At 46.3% G+C, this 11,589-nt stretch overlaps 1 protein-coding gene across 2 annotated transcripts; it reads right to left on the reverse strand.

Moving 5' to 3' along the window:
* Nucleotides 1–245: 245 nt before the first annotated feature.
* On the reverse strand, nucleotides 246–10,497 carry LOC149331385 (uncharacterized). Of its 2 annotated transcripts, none has more exons than XM_089556508.1 (6): nucleotides 10,169–10,497; nucleotides 8,365–8,434; nucleotides 8,176–8,306; nucleotides 5,974–6,148; nucleotides 2,702–2,822; nucleotides 246–1,186 (listed from the first exon to the last, which is right to left on the reverse strand). In XM_089556508.1, the coding sequence occupies exons 2-6, from the start codon at nucleotides 8,424–8,426 to the stop codon at nucleotides 908–910; spliced, it is 768 nt and encodes a 255-aa protein (XP_089412634.1). In that variant the 5' UTR covers nucleotides 8,427–8,434; nucleotides 10,169–10,497; the 3' UTR covers nucleotides 246–907. The 2 variants fall into 2 exon arrangements, with proteins under 2 accessions (XP_089412634.1, XP_089412633.1); XM_089556507.1 differs by having other exon boundaries at nucleotides 9,963–10,495.
* Nucleotides 10,498–11,589: the final 1,092 nt, after the last annotated feature.

Raw genomic sequence — 11,589 nt, forward strand, 5'->3', positions numbered from 1 at the left:
GGTGGCAACACCTGGTCCGCTCTATTAGCTGCATTAGCTGCACTCCATTAGCACAGGAGCTGCACGCTAAAAAAGAGGCTGGGGTAGGCATGAGAAGAAAAGAAGTGGGAAAGGTATTCTGTAAATAAGCGCACTTTAGTGGTTCCTTTTTAGGGGGAAAAAACTAAAGTAGCTGCAGCTTGTCCTTCCATCCAGAGAAAGCTCTTTTGTTTGTGTCACAGAATTCCAACAAAACAAGCACAGAATTCCTCTTTGGAACAATAGTTGTTCCCTTATTTCTATATAGAGCATATGACAATCACCTGCGAAACATTATTTCGCATGCACGCGGCAAATTAGAATATTTCCACACGATGCCCTCTGTTTATCTTGCAGTGGTCGATGCAGAGGGCTAAAGGTGTTCTTGGTCCCATCCGCTGTCTCTACGCTCCGGCCTCTCCGTACAAGTTCGCACGGAGCCAGGCCAACAGTCTTGTTCACAGGTCAACCACATGAGTTCATCTATAGACACCGAATATAAATACCTTCAGGCATAACGGGAACCAATAAAGCTCCTTCAGGGTTCCCGCTCACTTAGAAGAGTTACGCCACCCAACGGTACGTGGAATCTCTCCTCCTGGATGTATCACGGCAGCACAGACGTGGTCTATGCGCATCACGTGCAGAGATTGCCTGCCATCGATGGAGAGCCACGCAGCCCTCGTAGGGCTACCAGTATGTGGCCCCTTCTGTGCAAAGTTCTTCTCTTTATGACAGTAGATATGAAGACCAGCACCGTTCGACTATTTCACAGCACAGTTCACCCGGCTTAACAATAAATCTGAGCAGCGCATCGTTTACAAAGCCGCTGGAAGCCAACACAGCACACAGTCAGCACTTTGGAGTCGCGGATATTGAAACACACACGTCATTGCAGCGTGTCGGGGTCTACGCGGAAGCAGGCCACGATGCGCGCCCGGCACACGGGGCAGCTGTGTACGCGGGCGAAGCAGGCCTCGCAGAGGCACGCGTGTCGGCAGGGTAGCAGCGCCAAGTTGGCAGGCTCCGCCTGGCACACCACGCACACGGGGCCCGAAGGTGCGAACAGGCTGCGCAGGGGCCAACTCTGGCCGCCAGCCAGCTTCACGTGCTGCGCCAGCAGGCGAACCCCATTGGGGACCGCCTCCATAGCCGCTAGTAGCGCCACCTGCAGAGCGACAACCGCACCACGTGTTCATTACAGGGGGTGTTCACCTGACGCCACCAGCCTCACTTGAACGGTCTATGAAACGTTCCATATGGCGATTGCCAACATATTCCCACAATTCCGCATGACTTCCATATGACTCACACGGAAACCATACGCAACATAACGGAGCCTACATACATGGGCTAATAAACAATGCAATTGGAAAAGCCAAAATTCATATCGGCACCGTATTACGCCATGCCCACCATACGCAAATCATGTAGAAGCAATGTGGAAAGGGTATAAAAATTATACAGAAAACATAAGGAAACCACATGAATTTCTATGCAATATGAATGAAAATAAGGCATTTATTTTTCATCCCGTCCATGAGGGAAGGGTGGGAAAAAAAAGCTGGCAGCCAGCTTGATGGCCTTCCTCCTCCCCTACAAAATAAACAAAGCTACTGTAAAGACACACAGCCCCGTTAGCATGCCCAACGTGCATGCACCCTGGCCGGAAGAGCGTAGACGTGACTTGCCAATGATCCCACGAGCAAATCTCAGAAACGAACACAAATGGGCTTTAAACGAGCAGCGTCTGCCATAACCCTTCAGTACAGTACACTACACCTTCACTACACTGTACTTCAGTGGCGGTGCGGCTTGGCTGCCATATTTCAATTCACAGGTGTACCCCTAACAGGTGCTTCTGTACCCACACCAAACATCTGTGGAAGGTAATGACCATATCGAAGGACTCCAGCTGCCCTTCAGGCGAGATTATACTGATTACCCCCGACATATGTGGCGCCTGCAATAAGACTTGAACACCTGGCCACGTACGAAGTCCTGACCCGCATATGCAGGGTGTTTCACGTAAGATTTTACCCAAATTTTAAAAACAGGCTTTTTTGAGTTAGAAGGGCGCTTTTTTCGGCATATCACCACTGTCAAGGGTGAAGAACATCAAAATACAGCTAAAGCATGCTAATTAGCCGCCTAGTTAACTAATACTGAATAGTTAACTTTTTAACTATTACTGTTAGGCTCCTTAATTATTGAGAGGCGTGTAGCCCACCGTAAGCAATATCCATATCAGTTTTTAGAATTTCGAAAACGCGATTACCCTCAGCGCTGTGGCCCAACAAATTCTGGCTACATCGCGCCAAAATGCATGCACTCTCAGGACGCTTGCAGGCAAAGCAACCTCTCCAGTGCACGTAACTCATCGACATAGCCAAAATTTGTTGGGCCACAGGGCCGGGGGTAATCGCGTTTTCGAAATTCTAAAAACAAGATATGGATATTAATTACGGTGGGCTACACGCCTCTCAATAATTAAGGAGCCTTACAGTAATAGATAAAAAGTTAACTATTCAGTACAATGTCTTAGGTGAAACACCCTGTATACAGCCTACCGCTGAGGCACGAAACAGTGTTTTAGTACCAAAATGGCGCGGCTGCTTCTGACTTGAACTGCGGCACTGGGTAACCAGGCTGTCCAGAGGAAAAGCAGCTAGGCCGCACTCACCACCTGCGAGGGATCCGCCTCATCGTCCCTCCGCACCAGCAGCACCCCGAGCGAAACCCGCAGCCCGGGCTCCATGACGGGCACCGCACCACGCCACGTACGCCGCTCGCCGCCATCTAGACTACAAGATAACAACCATTTCAAAAGCGCAATGCTGTGGGTACAGATCGAATAACACCACCCGCGGCATGGAGACATACAAGCTGCTCCAAATCAAAATCCGGCAGGGACCTCTGGCCATCTACACGTCCGGCAGCTCAGCGTGAGCACTGGACGCCTGAGCGCCCGAAACATGGCCGCCGCAGCCATGTTTCAATGGAGGAAAGATGCAAACACGGGGTGGTGCCGTGATGGCACCAAGGGAAGGCCACGGGCAACAGTAGCCGCTCCAAACATTTATTGGGACCACATCAAACATTTTTCAACCGCTTCCTTCAGAACCCAAGAGTGAATTCTTGTTAATTGAGTACTTAAAGCTCTTTGCACTGCGTTCTGTTCATCTATTTTATGTTTGTGAGGAACTGTGCCGCAGAAGCATCCCACCTGACCAAAATTTGCTAGCCCCCCTCACGCCACCCCATCACAAACATCTTAGCGCCGTCCCTGGTGCTGTGCAATGGTCAGCGGACGCTAAAGAACCCCAGGTGGTCATAATTAAATACGAGCCATTTACTGTATTTGGTGTCCCTTATAGCTAAGGGCTGAAAATTTCGGCAAAAAAAAATCGCAATAAACTTACACCGAATTCATTTTAGTGTGCTAGCAGCGCAAAAGCCATCCTGTCTGCGGATGAAGCTTCATCCTGCCAGCTGTCGAAATTTTGCACAAATCAGAGCGCCGAATGGGCGCTAAAAAGAGTTTTGCAGCTGGTATGATCAGAAAGCTCTGGTATATATAAACGACATAAACAGGGTAAGAAAGACTCGAAGACATCAATGAGTAGAAACAACATGAACACGATATCTGTTGGTGCTGTTTCTAGGCTCCCGTGTTGCGTACACGTAGTAGTAAACAACTGACGCTAATTACGAAAAATGAGCCCACCACAATGGTGCAGTGTTTTTGCTGTTGAGCTACTGATTCCAAGGGCGCGGGTTCAATCCCAGCCAAGGTCATGTTTCGATGAAAGAAAAATACAAAATCACCCACGTGATGTGTGATGTCAATGTACGTTGAAGAACGGCAGGTGGTCTAAATTAATCTGGAGGCAGTCCTCCATTACGGCGTCCCTCATGGCCCATGTGCCGCTTTGGGGCACTGAACCCTATAATTTACAATTTAATTTGCAATTTACAATTGTGAAAAAGCTGAATGGCACCTTCCGCAGCAAGCGCACCAGCAGCGAAGTAATCATGGAGTATATACTATGGCTGCGACAATGACTGCAGCAACTAAAAAAAGAAGAAAAAAAAAACACAGGAAGGGTGGAATTACGGGCCAGTTGGTGACATATATGGAAGCAAAAGAGGTGCCACGAAGAGGACAACGGTCGCCATGTCTGCTTTTTTTGCACAACTTACCTACCAAACTTCTTTTTCTCCCAAAGCTTTTCCATGAAGTCTTTGGAGCCGATACCAGGGAGAATATAAACTGGCAAATTAGCCTTTACGTAAAAAGTCACCTTTATTGCAAACAACCACGCAGCCAAATGTTACAGAAATTACAACATCAGCAGTTACAGCACATAAATATCGAAACCAGACTACTTCAAAATAAAACCCATATGTTAACTTCGCTCCAACACCTACAATAAGTTTTTTTTTTCTCAGAAAGTTCTTTTAAGTGCGATAAGTGATAAATTACAAGCTTAAATACTTTCATCAAACCTAAACTTGAGTACACAAATGTCATGTGGTTATCTTTTATTAATGAAGTAACCAAGAAACTAGCTGGGGTACACAGGAAGGCTATAAGGTTCATCCAATAATGAGCAGAAACCTAGTAATTGACAGAAGTAATCAACAAATTGGATTAGACATTTTACAACTGTGCACCATTTTTGACAGGCAGAAAATTCTGCAGAAATTGATTTGTAACAAGTTTATAACAGCAATTTTCCAATGCATTTTTGAACCAGAAGTAGGATAAACACAAACACAATATAGTACTTAAAAACAACTTCTAAGTAACAAGGTACCCATGTGGGCTAGTTGGTGTACATCAGACATAACTTCACCAGCGAAAGAACGAGACACGAGAAGAAGAAGAACACAGGACAACGCTGGACAGCGTTGTCCTGTGTTCTTCTTCTTCTCGTGTCTCGTTCTTTCGCTGGTGAAGTTATGTCCAACTTTTAAGTATTTCCTACATATGTAACTGACAGGCCATCGCCAGGTAACTTCCCAAAACTCTATGAAATAACCTAACACATCTCAAAATGGTGAATTAAAATCAATACTCGTTCTTTTGTGCTTGCTTTCACTCTCCACAGAAAACACTGGTTGTTAACTGCATTTTGTAAGTTTTGATGAATATTCTGGAAGAGTCATTGCTCCAGCAAGCTCTTGTCACGCCCTATTTATCATACATTCATCCTGTAACACCCAGCGTTAAAATGTGAATAATTTTTAAAATGTGAACAATTTTAATTTCTGCCCGTATATCTGCTTGAATTGCTAGCATACTTCAAGAAATGCTCTTCTCCAACATATTTATCAACACAAGGCCTAAGTATAGGCTACCAGAAATGCAGGAACCCCACGAAAAGATAAATTTGCGCAAAAACTAACCCTAACACAAATCAGCCAAAAATTTGAGGTCGTAATGCTGCATTCACAGATGATAGACCACTTTTGAATTTTTCACTTGAACTCCTACACATGCCTCAGCTCAAATCAACTACTATGTAATTAATTATTTCATAATGAAGCTCCCAGCTTTTACATTTTTGCCATAAAGGAGCCATTAATGATGAAGTCTTGGAAATTTTACCTGATGTTTTCAATGCATGGGAATTAATGGGTTAACTCCATATTCACCAATTATGCCTGCTTCGTTCTGTTTAATGTGCTTTGCTCTACTTTAATTATTTTCATTTCCTCGGTGCAATGCTTCTTCTTGGAATAATCAGTGCCCTGAAACAAAGGGAAACCAATCCTCATAATTCCCCATTTTCCCTAAAATACCCTATTCGGGCTGCCACTGACAGTATCCCAACAAGTGCAACCCTATGGGTGATCTTGACTTCTCTCTGTCAGCATATATGCCGCACCTGTCACACGCGAGCTGCGCAAGGAAGTGTTCCACACCAGCGCGAGCAACCGCGCACTTGCCTGATGGGCTGCTCTTCCCGTCGCACACACTCCTGCTCCCAGAGGTTGTCTGCAGCCGCCTCACGCAGCCGGGGCCACCCCTGCCGTGGCCAGCTGGCCAATGCCGCGTAGCTAAGGCCCCAGTAGAGCCACACCTGGCACGGGCACTCGCTCCACAGCTGTAGCTCGAGGTGACCTACACCACCATCAAACCAACTTAAATGGCAATCAACTGACAAAAGGACATTTCAGTCCCCATTTGGGGGGCAGGTGTGTGCACAGTGAAAAAAAAAAAGGCCGCCACAGTCTGGAAGACGCTAAAGTAATGAGCGTTAGCTGTTGGACCGTGACGTCATCATTGGCACGCGGCAGGTGGTTGTTTCTACAATGCTATTCTAGGTGGCGCTACAAGACTCAATGCAAGATGTGCTGTTTTCAAGTTGCTGCCACAGATGGCGCTGTAGTCTCAGGCTGGTAGCAGACCCCACGAAATCTCGAAACGTGATGAGTAAGAGCTGACACTCTTAAAATTAAGAGCAAGTGAAGTAGCTGTTATATTTTATTGAACAGATGTAATTTTGAGGTTTAGCATACAGGGCAGCCCTCCATACAAAGCAATGCAGCTGAAGCCAATGCTATGCAGTAAAGTGTGCGCTGTCCGAAGATAAGTTTCACAATGAATGAGAGAAATGTGTTTACTGTTGTCTGCACATATATCCAACTGCTACTAAGACTTCAGTTCAAGTGTTAACAACTACTGCTGTATAAATTGTGACAAGATGACTTGACTCCTTCAGACACATGCTCTACTATCGAGGAAAATCTGAAAATACGCGTGGCTACATTTCGTACCACCTATTTAACAAAAACAACATGAATGGCTCAGACTCTTTAGGAATTCGCACAGACCTCGCACTTTTCCTCGCTCGCAGAATTGCAGCCGTATTCGCTAATAAAACACATTTATGCCCAATTAATAATCTTCCTTAACATCAAAAGCTGTTTCCACAATGAAAATCCAGCTACAGTGTCCTTTAGTAAAATTTTATGCCGCATCAGAGAAGAAAGAAGTAACGGCACCAGACAGCAATTTCTAGGCATGCGCAGAACTTTGTGACATCCGTGTTTGTCTCTTGCTTTGGAAAAGTGATTCCTTTTTCCAGACACAAAATGGCCCCGTCATTCTGTCCAGAAGGGATGTCGAATGTAGCTGGCATCACAGATTTCGTGAGAACAGCGCTAGATGCTTGGAAAGTCACGTGCACAATCGTAGATGTCGGGGCCACAAAGGGTGAAAAGACTATGCAAAGTTGCATAATTTGTTACAGAAGCAAGTGGTAGAAGGCACAGAATGAGTGCTAAACAAATAGAAAAGAAAGGATCTGACTGGAGGAGACACTGTGCTTGCATTGCACAAACATGATGCCACTGTCATCTCTTCAAACCTCCTCAGTGAAAAAGACAAAATTTCTTTGTTTTTACACAGTAAACCAAGTAACAAACTCCTGCAGTGCCCAACTGCCTAATTATGCTCATTTTTCCATGTTTGCACTCTTCCGCCCCTGTTTTACCTCTATCTCAGCCTAGAACAGCACATTAACCTCACAAACAGTTTTATTACAGTGCAGAACTGTGCTTGGCCTTTAAGAACACCTCCCACTTGAAGACTGAAAATTGGTTTTGAGGAAAGGAAATGACGCAGTAACTGTTTCACATCTTGGTGGACACCTGCATAAGGGAAGGGATAAAGGAGGGAGTGAGAGTACAAAGGAAGAAAGAGATGCCCTAGTGGAGGGATTTCGACCACCAAGGAATATTTAAGGTGCACTGAGGTCTTTTATGTTTCGCCTTCATCCAAACACAGCTGCCGTGGTCAGGTTCGAACCCAGGAACTCCGGCTCAGCAGCCGAGCGCCCTAACCACTGAACCACCGTGGCGGTTGCAATTTCCATGCTCTGGACTTGCATCATTCTTGTGTTATTCTGCTGCTACACTTCCTCTCACCCTTATTCCACCACCTTCACCCTTTTCTCACAGCATTGTTCAAGTGTCCATAGACAGCGGGACAGTTACTGTGCCTTCGCTTCTTGCTATTCACAGAAAACGATAGCTATCGTGTCTTTATTCAGAACCACTACCCCCCCCCCCCACTTCCTCAATGGGCTAGTGCGATTCCAGTGCTTACACACTCCCCACTGCGCAGCCTCCACAAAGCATCATTACCTGGATTGTCAGCATTGTGGGAGACTGCAACGCAGAAAGGGTTCTGCACCTGGACCATGGGGCGGCACTCCTTCCGGTGAGCCACATAGGTCACCGATGACCCACTGCCCTCCAGGGCGTCCCTCCCATACCTGCGTGCAGAGCTGGCATGAGGTGGTGTCTGCACAGCCCAGACCACAACCCACGTACCTGAACAGGATGTACAGAACTGCCAGGCACCCACAGATGGCCATCAGCACTGTGAGCTCCATCTTGGTTTCTGCACAAGTGGCACCATTTGAGGAACGGGATCAGGCTTAACTCTAGTTGTGTAAGGGTCACAGGGGGCGTAAAGTGCTGGCTGCCGTAACTACCTTACCGAGTGCTGGCACTTGAGCAGCGGCCATTGGGAAAGGGCAGAGGAGTAAAAAATTACAGGTCGATAAGACATCTGATGCAACAATTCTGTGAAAGCAGGTGGATTTACCCTCGATATTGCCTTGATACTTTCACTCTAATGAATGATTTTACTCTAAGCCGAGGCTTCACACACACGGCAGAATTCTTCTCAAGGCGGGTGAAGGTGGGTGGCGCTTCTGGAGGGCAGAGTTGGGGTGGGTAGGGAGCGGCAATGGATGGGTGGGCAGCCCCTTTTCTAAGGGTGGGGGGTGGGGAGGTGGCTGGAATTTCTGTAGGGTAGACTTGGGTTATGAATGGCACCCCTGGAGGATGCAGGTGGGTGCAGGAGGGTTGGATCGAAAAAAGTGGGTGGGAGGGCCACCACAGAGGCTTCTGCGACCCAGACCGGCATTTTCGCAGAGTGACAGTAGCGCTACCTCTGCAGTAAAATGAATAGAACGAGTGACGAAGATGACGAGGGAGGAAGCGGTTAGGTACAGACTGTATACAGAATATATATACAAACAATATTTCATTGTTTGGTTGAAATCCAAATGGGACACTTATATGTCTACATGTGCAAAACTAGACATATAAGTGTCCCGTTTGGATTTCAACCAAACAATGAAATATTGGTCAAGACTGGTAGACGGAACACGACACTAAGATTTAATGCCGGAAGGAATGTGTGTATACATGCAGGAATGCTAAAAACTTTTGTTTTGTTTCCCTCTAATAAAAGAACCATACTTCATGCATTGGTCACATTGGGAGCGCAGTTCATAACATGACCAACTCAAGAAACTTGGTTTGGGGGGCGGGTGGGTGACTAGTCCCATCACTCTTCTGCCCGTCATATTGTTCTGCTGGCATCTAAACAAAATATGAAACAACTAGCTCACATTCAAGCAGTTCTACATCACAGGCATTTATCATGGCTGGTTTCGACAGTGCGAATTTTATTGTTGGCTCCAATGCTGTACTGTGTCACATACTAAACACACAGTGGGAACAGCTTCAACTGTTTTTACTCTACAATGCCAATAGTTGAAAAACCGATTAATGTTACTTTGCGCAGGAAAGTTTGAAAATCTGCAACTGTTTTTAAGATTTCTCAATCAGTTTTCAGTGCTTCGACCAGTTTCAGAAGCACCTATGTATTCAAATGTGTTTTCTGAAGTGGCATGGTCAGGAGATGCCTTCTCTCAATAATAACCTCAGCGTTGTTTACATTCGTAATAACTACGCGTTATTACACGCAGATGCATCGATTTTCCTTCATTCTTCTTTTTTAATCATGAAAAAGGTGCAGCACGTCGTAAAGCCTGTCACAACGGCCACCTTGGCTGTGCAAAAAACGAAGCGAGAGAACGAATGAGCACGTAGCCCGGGATCTACAGGTAGCATACATGCTCCAGCAGAGGCGTCGACTCGTTTCGTTCGTTGTCAGTGGCTTTACATGGGGTTACTCGGCGGCGCTACGGTAAGACACCAATCTTCCCTGCAGACCAGTGGCACTGCGGTTCTAGTGCCGCAGTGACATGCACATTTCACAACCTGTCGGCGCTCTAAACCACAGTGCACCACACACATCCCTCCTTAAAACTGCACACACCACAAAAAGTAAATAACAGGTCACGTCGTGATCTCGGAGGTTAAAAAAGCGACGCTGAATGCCAGAATGTTTGCGTTGCTTGGTGTCTGCGAATTTCTTGGTGGTAAAGTTTGTGTCGCGTTTCGAGAAACTGCAAAGCAGCGACCGCGTGTGCGGATGAATCGCAGACTGAGCTCAGCAGCCAACGCATCCTCAGTCGACTGTCACGATAGGAATAGATGCCCGACGAGCACGACTTCGAGAACGCTGCTAGCTGCGTCTGTCTTCGATTGGCTACCATTGGCGTGATCGTTGACTTCGATTGGCTCAACAGGCAAATTTCGCGCTTTGCTCATCAAAACACAGAGTTTAGAAACCAGCGCTTCCTCTAACAAAATATATTAAAAGTGAGTGGCATTTGGTCCACAGCATTCTGTGGGGAAACAGAAAACCAGAAACTTTCCTAAACATGAGCGAAAACATAGGTTTTCGATTTTCGATACCAAGTGGCGGGCAGGCACGCCCCCTTTCCGCTCATTTCGAAATCAAAAGAAAGTATGCGTACATTTATTTGAATCCACTTTTCCACAAGATATGTGGCGCCCTAGGGGGTGTGGAAAAAATAAGAACTAGAAAACTAACCAGTAAGTATGCCAGTCATAAGGACGGTGAAAGAAAGAGCGTTGCAGAAGAACTTGCTGGTTCATGATTGAAGTTCAGAATGGCGCAAAAGGCACACACACAGGAAAAATAGGGGATGACACAAAGAGCGCCTACTACCAGCTGAGTTTATTGCGGAAACACCCTCTTTTATAAGGCAAGAGATATTGTTAAAGGAGATCTAAAGGCAAAATCTGCGCTTTATTACCTCTGACAGCCAAACAGTATCTGCAGGCACAAATCGAAAGAGCAGCTCATCGAAGTGCTTGCACGTCAAAAAAATGTTAAAGAAGTCACTGCCTATTCGGATCACAAACCACTAGCTGTCAAAAAATGTTAAAGAAGTCACTGTCTGTTCGGATCACAAACAACTGATTGGCGTACAGAAGAAAATTTCAACCCTACCCCAAAGGCTATAACTTCGCCTGCAGCGGTACACCATGAATCTGGCCTATGAGTCCAGTTGGGTCCAATCGGTCAGGAAATTAAAAACACAACTGGAACCAATTGGTTCCAAAAGGAAAATCAAATTACAACCAATTGGGCATTCCAATTGCTTCCAGTGTTTTAATAGCGATGCTGTTTAAGCCGGTGGTTGTTCCGTTTGTCGTGCGCAGCGGCATATTTGCCGTGCGCAGCAGTGGCTGTGAGCGTAGCTTCCTCCAAGGATCGCAGTAATGAGGCCATGGACGGACGGACGGACGGACGGACGGACGGATGGATGGATAGGAGCGCCCCCTTTGAAACGGGGTGGTGGCAATTGCCATCATGCTCAGCTTTTC

Source organism: Amblyomma mixtum, chromosome 8 (genome assembly GCF_055824585.1).
Source record: "Amblyomma mixtum isolate Tamu chromosome 8, ASM5582458v1, whole genome shotgun sequence".
NCBI classification, from domain to species: domain Eukaryota; kingdom Metazoa; phylum Arthropoda; class Arachnida; order Ixodida; family Ixodidae; genus Amblyomma; species Amblyomma mixtum.

Bases quoted from the DNA above. Each gene is read 5' to 3' on its own strand.
- LOC149331385 (XM_089556508.1), bottom strand. From the start codon at position 8,426: ATGGAGCTCACAGTGCTGATGGCCATCTGTGGGTGCCTGGCAGTTCTG. The intron at 6,149-8,175 runs GTAATGATGCTT...ATGGTGGTGTAG, and splicing joins CCACAATGCTGACAATCCAG to GTCACCTCGAGCTACAGCTG. The intron at 1,187-2,701 runs GTGAGTGCGGCC...GTCGCTCTGCAG, and splicing joins AGGCGGATCCCTCGCAGGTG to GTGGCGCTACTAGCGGCTAT.